This window comes from Callospermophilus lateralis, chromosome 7, assembly GCF_048772815.1.
Source record: "Callospermophilus lateralis isolate mCalLat2 chromosome 7, mCalLat2.hap1, whole genome shotgun sequence".
NCBI lineage: Eukaryota > Metazoa > Chordata > Mammalia > Rodentia > Sciuridae > Callospermophilus > Callospermophilus lateralis.
In genome coordinates this window covers 130,828,765-130,854,432 of record NC_135311.1, presented here as the reverse complement: position 1 = coordinate 130,854,432, position 25,668 = coordinate 130,828,765, and the positions used below count along the sequence as shown (strand labels likewise).

General features: G+C 53.4%; 1 protein-coding gene across 2 annotated transcripts in view; it reads right to left on the bottom strand.

Annotated features, from left to right (window-relative positions):
• Tmco4 (transmembrane and coiled-coil domains 4) overlaps positions 1-25,110 on the bottom strand; it is a 73,299-nt gene extending 48,189 nt beyond the window's left edge. Inside the window, exons 1-5 of one of the 2 annotated variants that reach the window (XM_076863285.2) lie at positions 24,917-25,110; positions 13,243-13,403; positions 9,530-9,704; positions 7,694-7,868; positions 6,756-6,783 (exon numbers count right to left, since the gene is read on the bottom strand). In XM_076863285.2, the coding sequence (XP_076719400.2) occupies positions 6,756-6,783; positions 7,694-7,868; positions 9,530-9,696 (370 nt within the window). In that variant the 5' untranslated portion in view covers positions 9,697-9,704; positions 13,243-13,403; positions 24,917-25,110. The remainder of the gene's footprint in view (positions 1-6,755; positions 6,784-7,693; positions 7,869-9,529; positions 9,705-13,242; positions 13,404-24,916) is intronic. The other variant, XM_076863286.2, reaches the window with a different exon arrangement.
• Positions 25,111-25,668: the final 558 nt, after the last annotated feature.

The following is a 25,668-nucleotide window of genomic DNA, read 5'->3' as shown; positions in this document are numbered from 1 at the left end:
CCTCTCAGCACAGCTACTGCACGGTGCCCCTCATTGTCTGGCCCAGTCTTATGCATTCAGGATGAGCGGCGCCACTGGAGCTTGGCACTAAAGCACCTACTGGGAGAGATGCAGGGACCACTTGTGGCTTCCTTTGGGAAGAGACTGCCGTCAATCCCCCCTTGGGGGACTGCCCTCCAGACCAAATTAAAGGAACCCAGAGGCAGAAACTTCACCCCTTGTTCCAGAGACCTGGGTTGGAGTGTTCATCTGACTACCTACTGGCCGAATGGCTTCGGGTGAGTCTCTTGACCTCTCCGAGCCTCAGTTTCTTCATCTGTGAAACAGGAACAAGAATGCTTCCTCTTTTCTTCTTCTGGTGCTCAGGATGGAACCCAGGGCCTCGTGTCTGCTGAGCAAGGGCCCTGCCACTGTGCCACAGGCCAAAGCTCCAAAAATACTTTAAAAACTGACTTGGCTGTGGTTTGCAGTGCGTCTGGCCAGCACCTGGCACACAATAAGTGCACAGTAAATAGCAGCGAATACCCGCTGTGGTGTGGTGAACTGTCATGTCTCCATCCTGTCTGGTAAGCCTGTCACCCTGCTGCTGTATCAGGGTGGGGCTGTTGGCCTCTTTGCTCCCTGGGGTCCAGGACCCCCTCCTGGGCCACACATGAACTGCCAGCCCTGCCCACTCTGCGGCCACCCCTTGATGCACCAGCTTCTCTGGGTACATTGCTTCTGGAGTGTTGGTTATTGAGCCCATTCTTCCCTGATGTGGATTTTTTCCCACGAGGGAGAAACCACACTGCGTTCCAACCCCACGTCGCCCTGCCTGAGCAGGGGTCTGAGCCTCTGCGTGGGCCCAGGTGCTTCACTTTGGGAGGCAGGGCCTGGCTGGGGCCTCTCTCAGGGCAGTGGTTTTATTCTTGGGCACTGATTCCTGCCCTGGACAGTCAGTGACCCTAAAGAGGTTGACAAGCTGACTTGAGACCGGCCAGGGTGGGGGCAGAGGGCAGAGAGGAGGGGCCCTTCCTGAGGCCTCTCCAGCTCCGCCGTCTCTGATGCACATCAGCAAGATGGACGGTGCTCAGGTGGCGCCAGGCCTGGCACCAGCCCCTCATTCTCTGGCCTCTTAAACCAGCCGTAGGGAGGAGGTCTCCACGCATTGCCAGGCCGATGACAGCGAATTAAAAGCTGGACCCCCACCACCTGGGTCAGACAGTTTTCCCTTTTGTAAAATGGGTACAGTCACAGCAACTACCTCCGAGGCTCTTTGTGAAGCTTAAACAAATTAGTACCTGTAAGGAAAGCACCTGGCTCAGAGCCAGGCATACCGTAGGTGCTCAATCAGTATCTGCTGTCAGAATTACTCCCAGGGCCTTGCACAAGGTGGGTACACACAGCAGGTGTGCAGCCCTTATTTGCTAAATGGATGAACCATGCTGTTTTGATATTGATGGTAAACCAAGGACCTCGACAGACAGAAAAGGGGCTGGGGATGTGGCTCAGTGGTTAAGAGCCCTGGCTTCAATCCCTGATACCAATCAATCCATAGATTTAAAAAAAAAAAAAAAATCCTGTAGCACACAGGCTCCCCACCCTGCCCAAGCTCTGTGCAGCGGTCGAGTGGCCCGTACTTCCATCTCGGAGCTGCTGACCTTCATCGCAGAAGACTTGCTCTTACGGTCATGTGGGCCGAGAGCGTGGCAGGACACACTCCATGACAGGAAAATGATTCCCGCTTGCAAAACATCCCACTGGCCGCCAGCACGCAGCCTCTGTGGCCAGGAACCCTGAGCTGTCAGCCAAGCTTCTAGGAGTTCTGAGCCACGCAGCTTTCCCGTTGACTTCCTGGGCTGATTCCATGATCACTCATCCGCTCACTCCCGCACCCAGGGAGGGAGCCTCCTCTGCCCGCGCCTGCTGTGGGTGTCCCTCTCTCTGTCCTGACTTCTTCCTTCCCTTCTTCTCCCCATTCTTGTCTCCATCCATCCATCCACCCACCCATCCATTCTTCCTTTGTCTCTCCTCACTCCGGCAATTACCCAATGCCCACCGTGTACCCTCAGTGTCACAGAGGCCGGGACACCATGGCCAACCGGCCAGCCCGGGGCTCTGCCCTCAGGGAGCCTGTGGGGAAGGAGAGGGCAGCTGGCTCAACTAGGACGGTGACTTTCTCCTTGAAAGATCCTTGACTGTTCTGAGAACAAAAGATCTTAGAAGCAAAAAACAAAGTCCTTTTGGATGGAACATCTGGCTCTGGCCCCTTATTTGTATTTGAGATTGCAATCCAGAGGGATTACGTGGCTTGATCAAGGTCACACAGAACAGGAGTCTCAGAGGCAGCGTGCGAAGCTGCAGTTATTCCCACAGGACACCTGAGGAAACTGGGCAGAGACGGTCAGTCCCTCGGCAGAGGGAGCCTGGATTTTAACCCGGGGGCAGGTGGACTTCCCGGGTTGGAATTCAAGCGCTCCTTCTGCCCTGTCCTTCACAGGTGGCTCAGTGGAAATGGACAAAGCAGAGCTGGTGTAGGAGCTGCCCAGGAGAACACCGTTGGGCAGGTGGGAAGGGGGCAAGGTGGGCTCTCTAGACGCACTCAAGCCGCTGTGTGTCTACTCTGCCACTGTGTGTCTCTGGGAAAGCCAGTTTCCCTCTCTGGGCTTCCTCCATCCCCCCCCCACCCCCCCGTCAATAAGAGCAGATCATCCAGGTTGGCTTGAGGGGCGAGTCCCAGGTCTGCGAAGTGGGAGCAGCAGCCTCGACCCCTCATGGGGTAGAGGGCTACACGTCCGCACGAGCCCCTAGGACCCTGCCTGGTATCCATGAGAGGTGGCTTTGTTGTGACAACGACTACCCTGTTAGGCTCTGCGTGGTGGGGTGCTGCCCTGCTCCCCGCAACCTGAGCCTCGGCCACGTGCAAACTCAGCCTTTCCAAGGCAGCCCACGGGGCCGGCCGGGCCGTTCTTCCCTCACTCCTGATTTTAAAAAAAAGAAAGTCGCGATTCCTCGTTATGAAGACTCCGAGGGAGAGCTCTGGCGACCGCGGGGGGCGGGGGGGGGGCGAGGGCAGGAGACGCTCCAAACCTGGGGTCCAAGGACTCAGCAGGGTTCCAAGGCCACCTCCTCTGCCCGCCCAGGGGCTGCCCCCCTCCTTCTCTGCGGGGCAGGGGTATGACTGAGCACTTTGCCTGCCTGAAGGTGGCGGCTGGCCCTGTCACCCTGGGAGGTCCCACCTGGCTGTAAGACATGGGGTGAAAATGCCTCTTTTGGATAGGGATTTGAATGTTCCCCCAAAACGCATGTCAAAAACTGAATCCCCAAGGCGCCAGTGTTAGGAGGCAGGACCCCAAAAGCTAACTGAGCCATCAGGGATGGATGCCATCTCCATGGGGGGGGTGTCACCAGTAGAATGGGCTCATTGTCACTGAGGGGTTCACTACCATGGGGCGCGTTCCTGAGAAGAGGACTAGTTTGGAACCCTCGTGCCCTCCCACCTTCTGCTATGGGGTGACACAGCATGAAGGCTCTTGTCCCATGCCCTTGACCTTGGACTTAGCTTCTAGAACTGTAAGAAATTAAACTCTGCTCTTTACAAATAGCCCGACCTCAGGCATTCTGTTACAGCAGCGCCGTCACAAAGACCAGGACCGAAAACTAGCTTTGGGGGTGAAGTCCTAGAGCAGATCCGAGCCCAGCGGGTCTGAGTGGGCCTGAAACCGCGTATTTCCGCCTCAGCTCCAGATACTGAAGCTGCTGGTCCATGGACCACGCTGGAAAGAGCAAGGGTTTAGGGGTCTTTTTCTTTTTCTTTTCTTCTTTTTTTTTTTTTAATCTCTAGGATAGATAAAGAACTCAAAAATCTTAACACTAAAAAACCAAATAAGCCAATCAACAAATGGGCCAAGGAACTGAACAGACACTTCTCAGAAGGTGATATACAATCAATCAACAAATATATGAAAAAATGTTCAACCTCTCTAGCAACTAGAGAAATGCAAATCAAAACCACTCTGAGATCTCATCTCACTCCAGTCAGAACTGCAGTTATCAAGAATACAGACGACAATAAGTGTTGGCGAGGATGTGGGGAAAAAGCACACGCAGACACTGCAGGTAGGACTGCAAATTGGTGCAGCCAATCTGGAAAGCAGTATGGAGACTCCTTGGAAAACTGGGAACGGAGCCACCCTTTGACCCAGCTGTCCCACTCTGCCATCTATACCCAAAGGACTTAAAAAGAGCATACTACAGGGACACAGCCACGTCAATGTTTACAGCAGCACAATTCACATTAGCTAAACTGTGGAACCAACTTAGATGCCCTTCAGTAGATGAATGGATAAAGAAAATGAGGCATTTATACACAATGGAGCATTACTCAGCAATAAAAGAGAATAAAATCATGGCACTTGCAGGTAAATGGATGGAGTTGGAGAAGATAATGCTTAATGAAGTCAGCCAATCCCAAAAAACCAAATGCCAAATGACTTCTCTGATATAAGGAGGCTGATTCATAGTGGGGTTGGGAGGGGGAGCATGGGAGGAAAAGATCAACTCTAGATAGGACAGAGGGGAGGGAGAGGGAGGCCGGGGGCAAGGGGGTAAAAAAAGACGGTGGAATGAGCTGGGCATCACTACCCTAAGTTCATGTGTGAAGACATGGTGGTGTGAATGCACTTTGTACACGAGCAGAGCTCTATATATGTAGTATGTAATGTGAATTGTAATGCGTTCTGCTGCCACAGATAACAAATTAGAATGAAAAATTACAAAAGGAGTAAAGAAAACGTATGATCTTCATCACTGAAGCCTTCAAGCCGGTGACCTACATGCCACCTGGCGGTGGCTGCACTACACAGAGGTTAGTTGGAAAGCACACGAGAGGAACAGTCCGTAGGACCTGCGGGTGGCCGGAGGAAGTCCCTGCTCCCTCATTCTTAAGGGTCTCTGACCCTCACTTTACAAACAAAAGGGTCATCAGAGAAGCACAGGACCCTGAGGCAGGACCCTAACACCCTTGCAGCTGGCGCCGGGCAGCGGGGACTTCAGAGCGGAGCCGCTGCTCCTGGGTCCCCCCGCTCCTCGGCCCCCACACCTGGTGTCTCTGCCCCAGGAGGACCCTTGGGGGCAGACCCTCACCGGCTCTCTGCTGCTGGCCTCAAGGAAGCCCTGCTCCTCACCGGCCAGCTAAACCCCACCTGGCTGCCCCAGTGCCCCCCCAGGCCCTCAGAGCCGGCCACCTGCTGCCCACCGTCCCCCCTGCAGTCCCTCCACCTGCCGCCTGCTCCCCCCCCACCGCAGCCTGAGTGGAGAGCCGGCAAGGTTCCCCATCACCTGGCGGGCGGCAGCTGGGGACTTCCTTTCCATCCCCTGTGCCCCCTCCCTGCTGGCTACCAGAAAGCCCAGAGGACTTGGAGGCCAAACCTGGCTTCAGGGGACAGAAGGGGACGCACCTGCACTCACAGCAGAGCCCAGGGTGGGGGAGGGGAGCAAAGCGGCCGGGAGCCATGGGGAGGGGAGGCGCTTGGCAGGCAGCCTGGGTGGTGGCCAGGGTTGAATGGTGGCCCCCCAAAAGATAAGTCCGCGTCCCAGAGCCTGTGAATGTGACCTTGCTCGGAAACAGGGTCTTTGCAGATGTAATCAAATTAAAGGTCTTGAGGTGATGTGTGTGTGGTACCAGGGATCGAACTCGGGGCACTCTGCCACGGAGCCACATCCCAGCCCTTTTTAAATTTTTATTTGGAGATAGGGTCTCACTAAGTTGTTGAGGCTGGCCTCCAACATGTGATCCTCCTGCCTCAGCCTCCTGAGCAGCTGGGATTACAGGTGTGCCCTCTTGCCCAGCACAAGGGTCCTTTCAAGAGAGGCAGAGAGGAGAGGAGAGGAGAAGCCACAGGAAGACGGGGCAGAGATGGGGTGAAGCAGCCTCAGGCTGAGGTACGATGCCTGGAGCCAGCGGAAGCTGAAAAAGTCACAAAGGACCCTCCCCTGACTTTGGAGAGATGGGGCTGACACCTTCCTTTGGACTTCAACAGATGGTGAAAGACTACATTTCTATTGCTTCAAGCCACACAATCTGCCGTAACTTGCCATGGGAGCCCTAGGAAATAGCGCAGGTGGAGTCCCACAATGTCCCTCGCTGAGCAGCTCTGGATAAATTGCCTAACCTCTCTGAGCTCATTTATGGATGACTTTCTCATCCATAAAATGGAGCAGTAGGATGCATTTATTAATTCCTTCAATGGACATTTACCAAGTATGTGCCACATGCCAGGTGCTGAGAGCTCAAGGTACAGAGAGCGCAATACTCTCTGGGAGCTGCCAGGAGGCAGAGACTGAAGCCACACTGGGGGTGGTTGAGCTGCAAGGGGAGGTGGGGACAGGGGCCAGAGACAAGAGCCACCGTGGAGGGGCAGGTCTTCCTCCCAAGTAGCAGGGAGGCCCCCGGCAGGTGGAAGTAGGGAGGCCAGCCTGGTCAGAAGGGGCAGGGTGGACAGCAGGCTACCAGCCAGAGTGACCAGTGAGGAGACTCCAGTGGTCACCTGGGAGGATCTGAGGTGGCTAGCACGGGGCGGCTGGGGTCGGGAACGGGCTGGATCTGAGCTACTCGGAGGGAATGGCCCAGGAAGGAGCTTAATAAGCCCCGAGGAGCAGGGCGGGGTGCGGCAGGGTGTGCAGCTCACCCCGGGACCGGGACACCCACACTGAGGCTGCCAGGGCTCCCCTGGCCGGTGGCCACCCACACTCACAAACTTAGCGCATCCACTTACCGTCCTTGAGAGAGAAGCTCAGAAGGTCCTGGGGGAAAAGAAAGCAGGTGTCACTGACGAGCTGACGGGCAGCTGAGCGACAGGTGTTGGTTTCATCCTGTCAAGGGGAGGGCAGTGGGCAATGCCCTCCGCCCACCCGGCCCCCCGGGAGCAGAGAAGGAGGGGAGGGGCTGTTGATAGGTAGGCCTGTGGCCCCACAGCCGAGCATGTTGCCAGCTTCTGCCTGTCCTAACTGCACACAGAGCAGGTGAGTGACTTGCCCAAGGGCACACAGCAGAGCTGCTGCTTCAGGAGAGAGGCAGCTCCAGCAGCTCCAAGGTTCAAATCCTGGCTCAGCTACTTATGGCTGTGTGATCTTGGGCAAGTTACTTAACCTCTCTCTGCCTTGGTTTTCTTAACTATAACCTGGGGATGGCCATACAGGTTGAGCATCCTTCATCCAAAAAAAAAATCCAAAATCTGAAACTTTTTGAGCAACTACATGATACCACCGTGGAAAATTCCAGGTCAGGAAACTTTGTTTCGCGTACTAAATTTTTAAAAATGCTGTATAAAATGACCTTACGTTAGACCCGAGTCCCGTCACCACCAGATCTCATCCTATGTATGCAAATATCCTAAAACCCATAAAAACCTGAAATCTGAGACAGTTCTGGTCCCAGGCATGGATGGCGGCTCCCGTATTACCATCTTGGAAAGCTGTCTGGGAGTTTAGTGCCTTCGTTTCTGCAGGGGCATCGGCACCTATTAAGTGCCACGTGAGTACCGCACCTGGGCCGGATCCTCACAGTGCTGATCCAACGCTGGCTGTGACCGTGGGCATCTTTTATGGGCTCCTTTATCTTGAACCACCCGCCCCGCTAAGAGCGACTTTCAGACTGACGTGGAGGGGGAATATTGTTGCACTGTTCCCCGGGAGTGGCCAGGTGCCAGCCTACCTGCATGATGGCTCCCAGGCTGCCCTGCAGGGCGGGGTCCTTGGATATACTCTGAGCGAACAGTTCTGCCCCTTCGCTCCCCAGGCCGCTGGTGAAAGCAGTCATGGTCGGCAGGACGGCTTCGGACAGCGCCAGCCACCTCACCAGGCCCGTCACAAACTCGGTGCAGAAGGAGCTGCAAGACAGGCACCGCTTAGACCCCGGGCTCACGGGGATCACCTGGCCACACCGGAGGCCGGGTCCCGGGAGAGCCAGATGTCGTCTCTGGTGAGGTTCAGGGCCGCGGAGACGCTGGAGTACAGAGGCCATCTCAGGGCCACCGGACTGTGAGGACAGAGCGGGGACAGGTCCTGGGTAGTCCAAGAGAGAGCCCCCAGGCCCCTGCGGAGGAGGAGCCCTCCACCAGGTGTGCTCAGGTGAGCCCCCAGCACCGGCTCTGCCTGGGGGGGAACTGTGGGCATCGGGGTGACTCGGCCCCCAGAGACCAGTAGGTCGCCCCCCCTTGCAACCGCCCAGCCCACTCCTCGGTGCTGCTGCTGGTCAGGAGAGACGCCTCAGGCCAGCGCTGCGCTGGAGCGGCCAAGAGCCTGAGTTCAAATCCTGGCCTCCCCCTGCCATGGAGGGTACTAGAAGAAGCTGTAGAAGACCATCAGGGCTGCCCCCGGATCAAGGCCTGGTGAGGGAGGCAGGGAGCTGGGTGGGCAGAGCTGCCATGTGTCTCCAGGGGAGACCCAGCTGACCCCCGGGGAGTTCTCAAGGTGGGACGGCCCCCAGGGGGGCACGAGGGTGAGCCTTCATATCCCGCGTCTGCCAGTCACTGGACATGGGAACCCCACGGAGCGGGCAGGATCCTGGGCAAGGTGGCTCCCTGGGCAGGCAGACCCAAAGGGGACAGACAGCTGAGGGCTCTGCTGGAAGGCTCGAGCCTGGAAGGGGAGCTGAACAGCACAGCCCCTGGGAAAGGGACTCGACCTCTCTGTGCCTCAGTGTTCTTGAAGGCACAGGGGGTCTAAGGGACCAGCTTCCTGATGGTGCTTAAGTATTAAACAAGGTGACACCCTGAGCAGGCGGGCAGAACGCGCTCCCTCGGCTGAGCCAGGACTGACGTTTGTCACAGGGTGACCCGCCAGGGAGCAGGTGGAACAGGAGAGAGTCAGACCCCAATGTCCAACCCGTCCAACCCGGGGAATCCTGGCTCCCTTGGTGACAGCCTCGTGTCCCTACTTTACCTCTCGGTTTCTCCCCTCTGCTGTGAAATGCAGATGATTACAGCACCTGCCTCGGAGATAAGCCGGGGAGAGGAAGGACACGGAGCAGGCCTGGCTCCTGCAGAGCCGCAGCCAACGGCAGCCCCGGCCACTGCCTACTGCGGTGATAGCATGGGCCCAGCCCCTGCCCGCTCCCCTGGGATCACCCGGGTGCTGTGGCATGTGCAGGGCTGACTTAGGGAATGACCGAGCCAGGTGAGCACTGTGTGTAAGCACCTTGAGGGCAGCAGCCAGGCCCTGTGCTCCTGTTTCCCGCATGGAGATGGTGCTCACCAAATGCACGGGTCACGAGGGAATAGATCCGTCCCCCATGGACTGTGACCTCCTCAGGGAAGACGGTGCCGGTGCCATTCATTCTATTTGCATGTCTTCCAAGTAGCTGGCACACAGTAGGTGCTTAAAAATGCCTGGGGAAGTTGCGGGTGAGTGGATAACTGAGTGAGGGGTGTGACCGCCGGTCCCTTCCAGGCGAGGACACTAGCTCCCTGTAAGGCCCCCAGGGCCTGGCCGCCGCTCGCTGTCAATCACTGGAAGCAGCGAGGCCTTCCCTTGGTGACACTGAACTCACCTCTGCTCAGGTTCTGGGAAGAGCTGGGACAGGGAGATGCCACAGAGGGCGGCATAGGCGAAGCGGTTGGCCTCAGTCAGCTCCCGGCCCAGGGGCAGATGCGGCTCCTCTGCAGCGGGCTCAGCCACCGGGGGCTGCCTCGGGCCTGGCCTGGTCCATGCGGCCATTCCCAGTCCTGCAGGAGAAGAGCCTGTGAGAAGCGCTTCCAGGGGGGGCCACGGCCACCGGGAGGGGACACAAAAATCATAAGCCATAAAGGAAAAGATTGATCATTAGACTTTGTCAGAGCAGAGAAGTTCTGTTCGTCACCTTCAAGAGGGTGACACTGCCCCCCACCACCGTGGGGGATCTTCAACAGGGATTGGTGTCCGTGATAGGGATTTGTGTCCGTGGGGTGCAAACAAGTCCTGGAAGCGATTAGGAAAAAGAAAGCCATCGAACTCAAAAGTGGGCCACCAGGGACCACTGCCGAGCAGGGGCACGCAGAGGCTTCTGGCGATGGACTCTTCTCTATCTCGACCGGGTGGTGGTAAGAGGAGTGTGATTATATTTAACAATCACTGAGCTGCGAGGGGAGGCACAGGCTAGGCCAGACAGCCCTGGGTGTGAATGCAGCACCTTCCCCTGGTAGACAGGGACCCCGGCAGCCCACCTGTCTCACTTAGATTTATTTGCCTTCGAATGGAACCAGGCACAGCTCCCTGGAGGAGCTATGAGCAGCAGACGACAACCCATGTGCGCTGGCGCTCGCAGAATGCTTGGAACAGAGCCCGGCATGGGGCTCCTGCTTCATGACTGACGCAATGTGAGCTGGGCACGGTGGCGCATGCCTATAGTCCCAGTGGCTCAGGAGACTGAGGCAGGAGGATCACGAGTTCAAAGCCAGCCTCAGCAGCTTAGCGAGGCCCTAAGCAACTCAGGGAGACCCTGTCTCTAATAAAATAGAAAAAAGGGCTGGGGATGTGGCTCAGTGGTCGAGTGCCCCTGAGTTCAATCCTTGGTACCAATTTAAAAAAAAAAAAAAAAAAAGAATCAAACAAATAAATGAACTGTTCAGTTGGTGCCTAACACAAGGAATAATAACCGAAGCTGGCCGGCTGTGGTCTTGTTTCTTTCTGCAGCCATTGCACACCGAGCTCACCCCAGCCCGGGGCTGTGATGTCACACACATTGTCTCAGTGTGCTGAGGCCAGCTGCCAAGGGAGGACACAGGGGCAGAGGAGAAATAACTGGACCCAGGTCACAAAGCCAGCAAACGGTGGCCTGACAGAGCCACGCCAGAGCCCCTGGCCCACCACCTCCTGTTTTAAATGGTTGTCACATTGACAAGAGCTTTCTTGTCTAACAACCACACCCCACGCCGTTCTTGGTCCCTAACTTTGTTGCCGCCCAGCTGAGCGATGGCATTTTTTTGTATTTTGTTCTCAAAATATTACTTGTATGGAGGACTTATTTAGACAAATAACTAATATTTCATTGGTTTTCAAAATAATTCAGAGGTCACTAAAAGCAACAAATCAACATTCCTTTTTACAGCAAGTAACCGTTTTGCCAAGCACTTTCCAATCCATTTAATTCTCACTAGTGCCAGGCAAGGGTAAGCAGGGCACAGGTGAATATGATTTCCTCCTTCTAATGAGGAACAGGCCCAGAGAGGCCAAGCCCTTTTCCCAAAGTTACACAGTGAGAAATTGATGAGATCCAAATCAGCCTTCTGACTTCCTCTACATGAACACAGGGATCTTTCCTCTCCAGTTTCCGGTGGAGACACTGGAAGTCAACCTGCAAAACTGATTTCCAATGGCATGGTCCAGGAAACTCAAGCCTGGGATAAAGTGTGGATTTCCCTGATTGGAGGATCAGCCCACAGCACGGTGGTGGAGAAAGGGGACACCATGAGCCACGAGCTGAGGCCACACCGAGTGTGGGAGCAGCATAATGTCAGCACACTCAGCAATTTGCACTCCCCTGAGCGACGCCCTGCATGGGTCATCTGAGGGCTGTGGAAATTGCACCAATACCCAGAGGAGCCGGGGCTGGTGTTTTCTCGGGCTGGCGTCTGGGGAGCCCCGTGTCAGTTCTTGGTTCAAGAAAAAAACAGCCTTCCATTGGAGAAGCATGACCTGGCTGGCTCAGGGGACACCGGGACATGCTTAGCACACAAAGAGCTCAGCTCAGGCTGAATCCATTCCACACACACTACACTCTAGGCCTCCCGCAATGCACTCCCCGACAGCAGTCCAAGCGACCTTTCTGTCATATCTGTTAGTCTAGCCACTCCCCTGCTTAGAGGCTACCAAAGGCTTCCCAGCAGGGCAGGCCTAGGAAACCTGCTCCGTCTGGCCCCAGCTGCCCAGGCCTCCACCTCGGCCCCCAACGCCTGTCTGGCCACGCTGGCAGTCTTTCTGCTGGTCAGTGTGCAAACTGGTCTCCTCCCCTGAGCCTCTGGCCTGCTGTTCCCTGACCCCCACATCTGGGCTCAGCCTGAGAGCTGTCTCCCCTGACAGGCCCTTCCTGACCCCCAGCTAAAGCACCTCTGCCCCTCTGTGCCATGGCCCTGTTCCATGTGTTCCCCCAGCTTCCCGGGCAGCCTGGGGCACCGCAGGCGTCTGGCGGAGGGGAGAGCACGCCATGTGCAAGGCCTGGCCTGGCCTCGGGCGGGTCAGGGACCACTAACGCTGACCAGTCCCTGCTCTCCGGGGGCTTCTCTGGTGGGAGACACGCAACGGCACACCAACACCCAGTGGAACAGGAAATTAGTCACTCGGTCACGGGTCACTGTCACAGAGGTGGAGGTGTGGCTGCAGCCCCTGTGGACAAGGGAACATCAGGCAGGAAGAATCAGGGTGGGCAGGGCGGGGGGGTCTGAAGTGCAGCCGTAGGAGGCGGTGACTGCTGTCTGCAGGGGCAGGGTGGCATTTCTTCCTGCCCAGGCCTGCAGGGGGCCGGGGAGGCGGCCCTGGGTGGACAGAGGGAAGAGGGGGCTCCAGGGGAGATACAGAACAGTGGGATAATGCTGTGATACAGGAGGTGGAGGGGCCCAGAGGGGTGCTCAGTCCCCACATTGGCTCGTGGGGAAGGGGACAGACAGGAGCGAGCCCGACAGGGCGGGAGGAGCAGGAAGGGTGCGTTCTGGGCAGAGCGGAAGCAGTGGCAGGACCCAGAGTGGAAGAAGCCATGCTCTTGAAGAACCAAAAAGATGTCTAGCATGGCCAGGGCGTGGACAGTGGGTAGGCATGAGGGGACAGGGAAGAAGGGGGCGTGCCCAGGGTCACACCCTGGGGGCCCAGACACCCAGGCAAAGTGTTCAGACTTATCTGTGAAGGTGACAAGTTGTGCTGGGGACACAGTCAGGACAGGTGGGCCCTCCGGGTCCTATTTCTACAACTTCCTGAGTCGATAATAATTTAAAAATAAAAGTTAAAAAAAAATAGTAGGATGTCTGTGCAGAATTTTACACATATTTTCTGAAGGTCTAAGTAAATCACCAATAAATACTTACCCCCACGGCGAATTAACACATCATTAATTTAGTAAACATGGCCTGGCACCAGGCACCTTGCTACATGCTGAGGACGAAGACCAGAAGGACAGAGGACTTCCCTCTGGGAGCCAGCGAGGGACAGCACAGAGCAAACCCCCAAGCTCTGAAATAAGACACTTAAACAATGGCCACGGGTCTGAAGGAGAAAGAAACCTTAAGAGATACTTACAGAGGTTTCGAGAAACAACTGTGGGCCTCCCCTCTCTCTGAGTCCAAAGGCAGGCTATTCAGCTTCTGGATGGTTCTTCAGAGAAAGGTGCAAATCGCCTTGGGGGAGCAAACCAGAAAAACCAGCCTGTGGGTCCATAGGGCGTGGGACCTGGAGGAAACCTGCAGCAGAGGGAGCCAGTTAGCCTGGAGCCTGCCTGCCGTCACCCCTCTGAGCCTCTGTCCCTGCCGGTCCCTCCATGGGGCCTTTCTCTGCAGGAAGCAGGCAGCCCCCACCCACCGACTATTCACCAGGTGCCAGAGCTGGGCCTCAACAGCGCACCTGGCTTAGCCTGGGCGCACAGATGTCTTCCACACCTGTGTTCTGGTGCCCAGCTACGTGCCTTCCGAGAGGGTGCTCAGAAGGAGTGAAGGCCCAGGGTGGCTCTCAGGTTTAAGCGAGGGTTAGATTTCCATGGCTCTCTCCCTGCAGGAACCCATTCCCACGCCAAACTTCTGATGGGAAGGTTAGGGGACCGACAGATGAGGATGGTGGGAACACGAAGTTAGGAGATTAATTCCATACGATGGCCCCGCTGTGCTGACCCCATGTGCGCTCTTTTCCAAGAAGCAATTGACCTCCAGCCCTGACTGGCCTAAGTGGACAGGATGTATGGCCCATTTCTTAGCAAACTATCTGTTCACTGCAGGAGAAATGCAGCCCCAAGGTCATGCTGATAGGAGGAAAACCCCGAGTTATCCTGAAGGAGACTTCTGTGACCAGTTCCTGAAACTCTGGGAGACAAGGGTGGTTCCTCCTAATCTTAAAATCTGTAGGAATGTATGATTAAGAACCCAATTAGAGATGGGAAGGGCAGCAGAATAGAATAGACATTATGATTGCTATATGTGTATAGCTGACTCTATGACCAGTGTGATTCTGCAATCTGTACAATCAGAAAAATGAGAACTTATACCCCAATTGTTTCAAATGTATGAATTGCCAAGATCATTGAAATGTCATGTGTAGCTAATAAAAAAATAAATAAAATTAAAAAAAGAGAGCTGCAAAAAAAAAAAAAAAGAAGAATTCAATTAGAGGCTGGGCATGGTGGTACAGGCCTGTGATCCCAGTGGCTCAGGAGGCGGAGGCAGGAGGATCGAGAATTCAAACCCAGCCTCAGCAATTTAGAGAGGCTGGCTAATCAACTCAGTGACACCCTGTCTCTAATTAAAAAAAGGGCTGGGGATGTGGCTTAGTGGTCCAGTGCCCCTGAGTTCAATCCCCGGTACCCAAAAAAAGAAAAAGAAAGAATCCAGTTAGATACAGTCAGCATGGGTCAAGGTGACCTAAGTTGCCATGATAGTGGGGACTTGAAAGCCTGGTGTCACCCTGCTGTCCGTCAAAAGTCCGAAGGTGGACCTGGACGGGACTCTCTGGAAACTTCTCTGGGATTCCCAATAAAAGTGGAGTGCAGGAGAGGCATGTTGTCCCTCTCCTCTATGAGAGGAACCACTCTGTCTTGTCCCCACTCAGGCACCGTGAGTGTCCCCTTTCCCCTGTCCCTTTATAAACTCATTCCCGCTAATCTGAGGGACATGTCTGCAATCATTCTGACTTGATTGCAAGAATCAGGGTTTGAAGAGGGGGTCTTTGCGGTGCCTCAGTGTCTTGGAAGGTCCCATCTCCGTGACAGGAAGGGACACCAAACAAGGGCCAAGAGTCTGGAGTTACCCAAGGGTGGCTCCAGGGCCCCAAACCAGGGCACCTCAAAACGACTAGAACATCCTCCCAAATCATGTCTGAAAGGTGATATCAGAGATATTTCTGTGTTTCTCACATTTTCTGCCAAAAATACATAATGCTTCTGAACTCTCTAGAAAGTTATCTGGAATGTCTTTATCTGCAGGGAGGGAGCTAGGGGGACATGTTCCAGGATGCTGGCAGAGGTAGGAGGGAGGCTGGATTCTGGATTATTATATTTTTTTTTCTGTCTATGTGTTTATGTTTTGTGAATTTTCAAAAATTGAGTAATTATCAATTTTAAAATCAGAAAAAAAAAATTTAAGTGACAGTATTGTGTGCTGGACTGTCCCACAGTGGCTGGCAAGAGTCAGCCCTGTGCCTCTCTTCCCAGTGTGCTCGGTGACGGTGGCAGTCTGAAATCGGCACAGCGGGCGCACACCACAGGACTGGCGAATGCTGCACGTCAGGGCTTGCTTTTATCCTAGAGAGGTGGCTTACCAGCATGCCAGTATAATGCCTGTTTTACAGGGCAAAGAGGCCAGAGGGTGATACTTCCAAATGTTCACGATCGTTGTCTCTTGGTGGCAGGGGCCGAGGGACTAGAGGTGATGGGTTTTTGTTTAATTTTTTCTGTATTTTTTGCATTTTCTGTCAAGCATTTAGTGGTGGCTTTTATAATGGAAAAAGATAATGAATTAAAAATGACCCTGCTTTTCCAAACCCTGAGGGGAGTGTTTTAGAAGGTCCCGGCCCATGTGGCCAGCCAAGTCAGGCTACTGAGGTCATGGCACATGACCTGTTGTTAGTAACAAGAGTGGCCAGACTGGAGGGAAAGATGGAGGCAGCTCTCAGCCGTCCATCATGGTGGATGGGGACAAGGGCACCAGCTCTATGGACTGTCTGGGTGGATGGGCTGAGCTGTGGGGGAGGGATGTGTCACCTGTACCACGTGTACTGATCCGATCCAGGCGCCAGCCCAAAGTTAAGATGGCGTTCTCAGATCTGACAGGCCACACTGATTTGAGACTCTACTGGGTTCCTGTGGCTAGAAAAAGATCCCGCCAGTCTGGCCAGCAGGACCTCTGCAAGTCCAATGTGCACAGGCTGGTCCAGCAGCACCCAGGGGAGGAAGTCACTGATGGAAGGAGTGGACCCTCCCAGGGGTCTTGTCCCCACCCAGGCACTGTCAGGCCACCCAGGAACTCCACGAGGCCCACACTGGACCCGGGAGAGCACTGACTACAGGGAAACCATAGATCCGGAATGAGCGCGGCCGTGCCCATGGCTGAACGGCACAGCCCAGACTGGGGTGGACAGGAAATGTTCTGGAACAAGACCACCTCATTCTGTAGCTGTACAGTTACGACCTTTGTTTAGTGAGTCACATCCACCACCAAAGAAAACGCTGACTGAATCTTTTGTCAGTCCCGGGGGTGACATTCCACAACCCCTGTCCTCACTCCAAAGCTCCCGTGGAGGAGCTCGGGGACAGATGCTGTGCTGTGGGCAACCAGCCGGATCTCTTCGCAGCAGATGAAAAATACTCAACTCAGCGTGGAGGAGGCAACCAAATAAAGTCAATATTGTCCTTGAAATTATGCTTAAGTCTGCCTGACCCAGGTCTTCAGAGGATTGATCGCAAGAACGAACTCGTTTTTCCAGCTGTGGCCTCCTCCACACCCCCCAGCAGTTGGTGCAGATCAAGGTCAAATGTGAACGGTCTGTGTGTGGCGGGGCAATGTTCCTCCTTCTCTCCTATTTCTGGTCACAGTTGAATTTTAACACGATTCTGCCGTGCAGTCAAATAACTAATAGAGAGAAGGCTCCCGTGTCTTGGGCAGGTAGATCAGTTGTTTCGAGGTAAGGATAAGGAAAAGCATTTAGCTAAAGAAATCTCAGCTGAAAATTGAAAAGAAAAATAACAAAACCAAAAGTCGTTTGTTTGAAAAAAAAATTAAAATTGATAAACCCTTAGCCATGCTAACAAAGAGGAGCGAGGAAACTCAAATTACTAACATCCATGATGAAAAAGGAAATATCACAACAGACACTACAGAAATACAGAACATAATTAGAAATTATTTTGAAAATTTGTACCCCAATAAAATAAAAAATATCAAAAGCATCGACAAATTTCTACAGTCATATGATTTGCCCAAATGGAATCAGGATGATATACACAAGTTAAACAGACTTGTGTATATCATCTATTTCAAGCAACGAAATAGAAGACGCCATCAGAAGCCTACCAACCAAGAAAAGCCCAGGACCAGATGGATACACAGCTGAGTTCTGCGAGACCTTCAAAGAAGAACCAATACCAATACTCCTCAAATTATTCCATGAAATAGAAAAAGAGGGAACACTTCCAAACTCATTCCATGAGGCCAATGTTACCGTGATTCCAAAATCAGACAAAGACACATCAAAGAAAGAAAACTTCGGACCAATATCTCTAATGAACATAATGCAAAAATTCTCAATAAAATTCTGGAAAATCAAATACAAAAACATTAAAAACCTTATGTGCCACAGTCAAGTGAGTTTTATCCCAGGGATGCAAGATTGGTTCAACAATCAATAAATGTAATTCATCACATCAATAGACTTAAAGATAAGAATCATATGATCACCTCCATAGATGCAGAAAAAGCATTTGACAAAATACAGCACCCCTTCATATTCAAAACACTAGAAAAACTAGGGATATCTCAATATTGTAACAGCTATCTATGCTAAGCCCAAGGCCTATATCATTCTAAATGGAGAAGAGTTGAAAGCGTTCTTTCTAAAAACTGGAACAAGACAGAGATGCCCTCTTTCACCACTCCTATTTAACATAGTTCTTGAAACTCTAGCCAGAGCCATTAGACAGATGAAAGAAGTTAAAGGGATATGGATAGGAAAAGAGGAGCTCAAACCATCACTATTTGCTGACAACATGATCCTATACATAGAGGATGCAAAAAAATCCCACCAGAAAACTTGTAGAACTAGTAAATGAATTCAGCAAAGTAGCAGGATACACAATCAACATCCATAAATCAGAGGCATTTCTGTACATCAGTGACATATCCTCTGAAAGAGAAACTAGGAAAACTACCCTATTTACAATAGCCTCAAAACAAAAAACACTTGGGAATCAACTTTAATGAAAGAGGTGAAAGACCTCTACAGTGAAAACCTCAGAATGCTAGAGAAAGAAATTAAAGAAAACCTTAGAAGATGGAAAGATCTCCCTTGTTCTTACATAGGCAGAATTAATATTGTCAAAATGATCATACTAACAAAAGCACTATACAGATTTAATGCAATTCCAGTCAAAATCCCAATGGCATTCTCCATAGAAATAGAAAAAGCAGTCATGAAACTCATCTGGAAAAATAAGAGACCCAGAATAGTCAAAGCAATCCTTAGCAAGAAGAGTGAAGCAGGTGGCATCACTATACCAGACCTTAAACTATATACTACAGAGCAATAATAACAAAAACAGCATGGTATTGGCACCAAAATAGACTTGTAGACCAATGGTACAGAATAGAGGACACAGAGACTAACCCACATAAATAGTTATCTCATACTAGGCAAAGGCACCAAAAATATACATTGGAGAAAAGATAGCCTCTTCAACAAATGGTGCTGGGAAAACTGGAAATACTCATGCAGCAAAATGAAATTAAGCCCCTGTCTCTAACCATGCACAAAATTCAATTCAAAGTGGATCAGGGACCTAGAAATTAGACCAGAGACTTAATAGAAGACAAAGTAGGCCCAAATCTTCATCATGTTGGATTAGGCCTTGACTTCCTTAACAAGACACCTATAGCAAAAGAAATAAAATCAACAATTAATAAATGAGATGGATTCAAACTGAAAAGCTTCTTCTCAGTAAAAGAAACCATCAGTGAGGTGAACAGAGAGCCTACAGAATGGGAGCAAATCTTTACCACACGCACATCAGATAGAACACTGTTCTCTAGGGTATATAAAGAACTCAAAAAACACCAAATAATCCAATCAATAAATGAGCCAAGAAGCTGAACAAACACTTCTCAGAAGAAGAAATACAATCAATCAACAAATATATGAAAAAATGTTCAACATCTCTAGCACTTAGAGAAATGCAAATCAAAACTAAGATTTCATCTCACTCCATTCAGAATGGAAGCTATCAAGAATACAGCCGACAATAAGTGTTGGCGAAGTTGTGGGGAAAAAGGCACACTCACACGTTGCTGTTAGGACTGCAAATTTGTGCAACCAATATGGAAAGTAGTATGAGGATTCCTTGGAAAACTGGGAATGGAACTACCATTTGACCCAGCTATCCCACTCCTTGGTCTATACCCAAAGGACTTAAGAACAGCATACTGCAGTGACGCAGCCACATCAATGTTTATAACAGCACAGTTCACGAGAGCTAAATTGTGGATCCAACCTAGACGGCCTTCAATAGATGAATAGATAAAAAAAACTATGGTATATATATACACAATGGAAAATTACTCAGCATTAACAGAGAATAAAATCATGGCATTTTCAGGTAAATGGATGGAGCCGGAGAATATAATGCTAAATGAAGTAAGCCAATCCCAAAAAACCGAAGGCCCAATGTTTTCTCTGATATGTGGATGCTGATCCATGATGGGGATGGGGGCAGGGAGCATGGGAGGAATGGAGGAACTTTGGATAGGGCGAAGGGGAAGGAGGGGAAGGGAGGGGGCATGGGGGTAGAAAGGTTGGTAGAATGGCATGGACGTCATTACCCTAGGTACATGTATGAGGACAAGAATGGTGTGACTCTGTGTACAATGGAATGAAAAATGGTGCTCTACATGTGTACTATGAACTGAAATGCATTCTGCCGTCATGCATAACAAATCAGAATAAATTAATAAGTTAATAAAAGAAATCCCAGCTGAGGTGCGGAGCTACAGTGCCGTCCTCAGGCCAGAAACCCTAGATGGGAGCTGGAAGGTAAAATACACACAGCACGGTAGGAGAGAAACCCGTTCATCCCGCACTTCTATCTGGAAGTCAGACGGGAAGCCAGATGTCAGTCAGCCAGGCGTCTCTGGAGGTCTCCATGGCAACGGTTGGGGCACAGAAGAACCCAGAGTTTTGGACAATCACATGGTACAAGCAGGAAAGGGATGCTGACCCAGAAGGAGGGTTGTCACCTCACTTCAGCAGCCTGCGGGGTGGGCAGGAGGGTAGCACGGGACAGCGACCTGGCTGCTGCCGTCAGGGTGGACGCCCAGGCTGCCTTCTTCCCTAGGGTGCACCTGGCACAGGCCACTGCATCACTCCTGTGGGTCACACGGGGCCCCTCTCCAGTCCCCTGCCCCCAGCCCTCGTCATTCATCATGTCACATCAGGGGAGTGCCATCTCAGACCCTCCAGCAACCCTCTCACCCAGCTGAAGCCCTCGCCAAGGCAGCGAGGCCACGGCTGACCCCGGAGCCCTGGCCCTCTCACGCCTGTTCCAGCCACGGCACCCTGACCCCACTAGGCACGGGTATCACGGCCGGTGCACTGGCTGCTCCCAGGTCACATGGAGAGTCCCTGCAGGACTTCACTAAGCCACTGTGCCCCCAGCTTCCTGTCCCACCCCTTGCCCATGGCTTTGCTGGGTCCCCAGTACCTGTCACAGTCTGACCCATGAAACCATTTACTGGTCCTTGCTCATGGCTTATTACCTCTGCCCACTTACGTGTTCAAGGACAGCGGGCACTTAGGAACATTTGCTGAATGAAGGGTGGTTTCCAGTTGAGATAACCGAAAAATTATCTAAGAGGCACATTTGCCTGGGGAATAAGGGAGGGAATGATAAAACGGTGATGATTGCTGGTCCTATTGGTTTTCAAACTGCTCTGCAGAGCCCTAGGGCCTTCTCTGATCCTGGGAGACCAGAGGGGGTGCAGAGGCCCCGGCACCCACCCCCCTACCAATTACAACAGTCAGTGATCCACCACTTCTGAATTCACCTTCAAAAGGACTGAAGGCAGGTGATCAAAAGGTATTCACCTACCACGTTCAGGTGGCAGGCACCAGGGCCGAGAGGCAGAGGCAGCCAGGTGCCTGTGAGTAGATACATAAAATATGGCACAGACACAATGGAACATCATTCAACCCTGAAAAAGGCAGGGAATTCCAACCTGGTATAATATGAGTGAGGACCTTATGAAATACGCCAATGGAAAAAGACAGAACTGGCACGGTCACACCACGTCCAGTACCTAGAGTGATGGAATCCCCGAGGCAGGCGGGAGAAAGGCGGCTATGGGGGGACAGGGATGGTGGGGGGGGGGTCGGGGGCTGTCACTTAATGGGTTTGGAGTTTCAGGTCTGAAAGTCTAAGAGTTCTGGAGACCTGGAGCACAACGGGGTGAGTATCCTTAACCCTGGGGAACCGAGCACATAAAACCGCTGTCCGGGTAAATTACATGGGACATATTGTCATCACAATTAAAAAATCTTGGTGGCCGTTAGCCACATGCTGTGTCTCTGAAGCTTTACCTCATTTAGCAATCATTTGAGGGCAGGTGCTACTATCCCCATTTTACAGGTGGGGACAGAGAGGTCTTGAGGTCAAGGTCACTGGACAGGTAATGTGCTATTTAAACCTGAGCCTGGGTCTTAGCCTGAGGCAGCCACCTTGAGTCTCCTGGCACTTGCTTTGTTTTGGTCAAGTTTACACCCTGGGGTGGCCCCCAAAGACTTCAAACACCATTTGAAAACCGGTAAATTTGATGAATCTCCCTGGTCCCAGCTGTTCCCTGGCTCACACGCCTCTCCTTGGCCAGCCCAGCATGGTGGTGATGGCCTTGTGGGTGGCCTTCCAGCTACTCTCAGCCCAAGCGCACTCCTTGGCTCCAGCCCTCTCGGGGTTCCCACCTGGGCCTCAGCTCCTTCTCTCGCTCTGGGTCCCCATGTCCAAGTGGCACCTATTCTCATGATCCTATTTGGAAGAGACAGCTGTCCCCGTTGTGTATGGGACAAAACTGATGCTCACCAAAGTGGAGGTCCCACCGCTGACAAGTGGCAGTCCCCCCGTGCGCGTGCCAGGCCTGTGTGACTCAGACCTCAAGTTCTTCCTCACTTCACTGAGGGGGCTGCGGTGCCTTGGATTGTCCAGCTGGCCCTGGGACAGCACCTGGCAGAGAAGGCGCTCAATCCCTGGGTGCTGAGAGAATCAATGCCGCACCATCACGGCTGAGCAATATAAAGACAGGTCCCCGCTCCCTGCAGGTGGGTTTCACCCCTGAGCATCTACTTAGCAAACTCAAACCCATTCCTGGAAGTCACGGGCTGGTGTCCAGGGGACAGCAAGACATCAATCCCAGCAATGAATGTAAAATTCCACCCTGGGTTCAACCTCTTCAGAGCTTCCTGCACCAGGGGCCTGGGTCATTTGCACTGTAAATTTGGGTTGAGCTAAAATCTAAGGAACGAGGAGGTGTTTATTGGGAAAAGAGATAAGGAGAAGCCCCTGCGAAGGCCCTGGGGAGGCAGGACAGACAGAGAGTGCTGTTGGTAAGTGCTGGAGGTGGGCTGGAGGCGGTGGCCAGGCATGAGTGCAGGCCTTATGGTCCATGTTACAGGATTTTGCTCTTTTCTTCTAAGTAATCAGGAAGCCACGTGGGGTTTTAGGCACTAGGTGGCACAGCCACACAGGTCTGGCTGCCAGGTACAGAGCAGCTAAGGGATGGGGGGGCTGGATTCCCATTGCAGCCCCTGCTGTCTGTGGTGACACAATTCAAGACAGGAAGACTCCCCCATCTGCAGTTTACAACACAGCAGTGTTTACAAAACACCCAGGAGGAATGAAAGGCCTTGATAATCCACCACCAAATGACATTCCTCAGGTCCCTTATGGGCCATATCTGTAGCCCTGTGGTACCCGTGCCCCTGACCGGAGAGATGGTTTCAGGCTTAAAAGAAATTCTCTGGTTCCAACCTTCATGGGAAGCACCGAATGAGCTGTGGCAACCCAAGTGGTCAACTGGGCCCACCCTACCACTCTGGGGACCTTGGGTCTAAAGTTGAGAGGTTCCCAGAGCACCAGACACTGCCCTGTGCCTTTGGTGCGTTTAGGTCCTTTGATCCTCAGGACAACCTTGCAGACGGGTATTTTACAAATGAGGTTCCTGAGGCGCTCCAGAGAGGTCCTCTTGCTTAAGACCACTCAGGAAGTCCCAGGCCTGGAGCTGAGCCCAACTGTCCGTGGCTGAACCAGGCTGCAGGGTGGTAGTGCTGAAAGGCGGTGGAGTGGGGGGGGGGGGATGGGTGTCCGTTTCTGGAGCCAGGAGGGAGCTCAGCCTCCTCACCTGGAACTCAGCCACCCCCACCTCTGCCTCTAACGTATCTTTCCTGGGAGCAGCAACAGGTAATCGAGTCACCCGAGCCTCTAAAGAAATACACCCTTGCTTAGGCCAGAGGTGTCACTCAGAGGCAGGGCACCTGCTTAGGGTGCACACGGCCCTCGGCTCCATCCCCGTCACAAGAAAGAAAGAAGGGAAGAAAGGAATATGCCACATACCTTGCTTACATCTGACAGAGGCCACACTTTGCCCTGAGCGCCATCATTTACAAAGCATCTTGATGTTAGGAAGTATTATGATCCCCATTGTATAAGAAAACAGAGATCCAGAGAGGCATAGGAAGATACCCAAGGTCACACAGCTAGGAGGTGGCAGCACCAGGTTTGCAGCTCAAGTCTCCAGGCCCTGTAGTGCTCCCTTTGGACCACTCTCCAGTCACTCCCCCTCCTCCAAATCTCTGGGGAGGGGGAAAGCTCAGGCTGGTAGAAGCAGCTGGAAAGAGGCCTTTGAAGGCCTAAGGCTCAGAGGGCTTGATGCTGTTCTACCACCCCTGAGGTAGGCTCCATCTCCTGCCCTCTTTGTATAACCCTCTTTAGTTGGGAAGGTTCCCATGGTCTCTCCTCTCTGCCCAGCTGTCCCTCCCCAGAATGAAGGGAGGTGTTTTATCTCACCCTCTGGAGTGTGCTCCTGAGCACAGGACTCATTTTGTTCACTGCCTGTATCCTAAGTGCCTAAGCAGTGCACAAACTGATACATAGTAGGTGCTTAATAAATGTCTGGTGAATGAATGAAGGAATGGATGTCCTGGAAGTTTAAAGCGTTTTCCTGTTTTCTGCAGTGTAATGAACACTTCAGGCAAAGAGAAGCAAAACATTCCCTAGAAACAGTATCTCTAGACCGAGACCGGGCTAGCCAGGCTCTACCAACTAGTGTGCCTTCAGGGAAGGGCACTGACTGGACACTGGACAGACCAGTTCTGTGCCCAACCGTGGCTCAAGCTCTGGAGCAGGTAAGCCGGGTTCTTATCCTCGTCTCTATCTTAGACGTGTGGTCCTGGAGAAATCGCTTTTCTTTATCCAGCTATAAAATGCAAAGTCAGTAACAGTCATTTCCCTCCTTCATATAACTGCAGGCCACGGGGCGAGAAGCCACGCCCCCTGATTCTGGGGACCTGGGCATTTCTCCAGGCTCCCCGGACCCTCTTGGAATTCTAGGTTTGGGGTCCGCTGTGGGCCCAGGGGCTGCACCAGCGGCCTCGCTCCCCAGGGCGCCGAGGGGCCGGCGAGGTCAGAGAAGCCCAGCAACGGCGTGACCTTGGGTGGCCCCCTTCCTCCCGCGCCCAGCCCAGCCACGTGCATTCATCCAGGGGGCGGTTGGGTGACCCCTAAAGGATCGGCAGGGCGCTAGGTCGCCAGGGGACGCCTGGGTGTTCGGTCGGGCTCAGTTTCCCCACCTGCCACCCGCCAGATTTCTAAGGGCACTTCCGGCTCTGAAAGCCAAGCGGCCCCGGCAGCCGCGTCCCCGCGGGGCGGTCAGGGCGCTGGAGCGCGGCCGCGGGCTGCGGGTCTTGTGCCGGGAAGGGCGCGGGGCAAAGGCCGGGCGGGCGGCGGCTCGGGTGCGCTTACCTGGGGGCGGCGGCGGCGGCGACGGCAAAGGCCGCCGGCTCCTCCTGGCTCCTCCCCGGCCCGCCCTCGCCCGTCCCAGCCGCCCCGCGCCGGCTGGTCCCGTCCGATCCCGTCGTGTCGCCTGCGCAGCCACCCGGGCCGGCAGCGGGGACGCGCGTCGGGAGCGCGGCCTCCGGGCTCGGTTTGCCCCAGACGGTCCCCACCCGCCACCCGCCGCGACAGGGGTGCAGCCCCAGGAAGTGACGGGCCAACCCGCCGCGCGCGGTCTGTGCGCTGGGCGTTCGCCCTGCAGGAAGCGGGACGGCGGGCTCCGGAGAAGGGCTTCAGGGGTGCGCCCCGCGGAAACTGCTGCACAGGGGCTCGGGTCCGAGGGAGAGGGGAGGGCCCCGGAGCGACTCGGATGGAAAACTTGAGCAGTGCGTTGGGTGAAATGACAGACTCAGCCGTCCCACCCGGGTCGACCGCACTGTGAGTTTGCAAAGTAGTGAGACACCCGCGATCGCCCTGACTCTGCTTTCGGTTTCTCCAATGCTAGTTTGGTCCAGTCTCAAGGCCTTTGCACCCGGAGCTCCTGTGCCTGGGACTCTGCCCCCAGACCTCGTCTCCCGGTTTGTTTCTGACTTTCCAGTCCTTCAAGCGTTTCCTTGACTACACAGCACAGTCAGTCACTGAACAAATGTTTACTAAGCACCTACTATGTGCCAGGCACTGTTGTAAAGACAGGGAAATCACACACCAGGTTACCAGTCCTG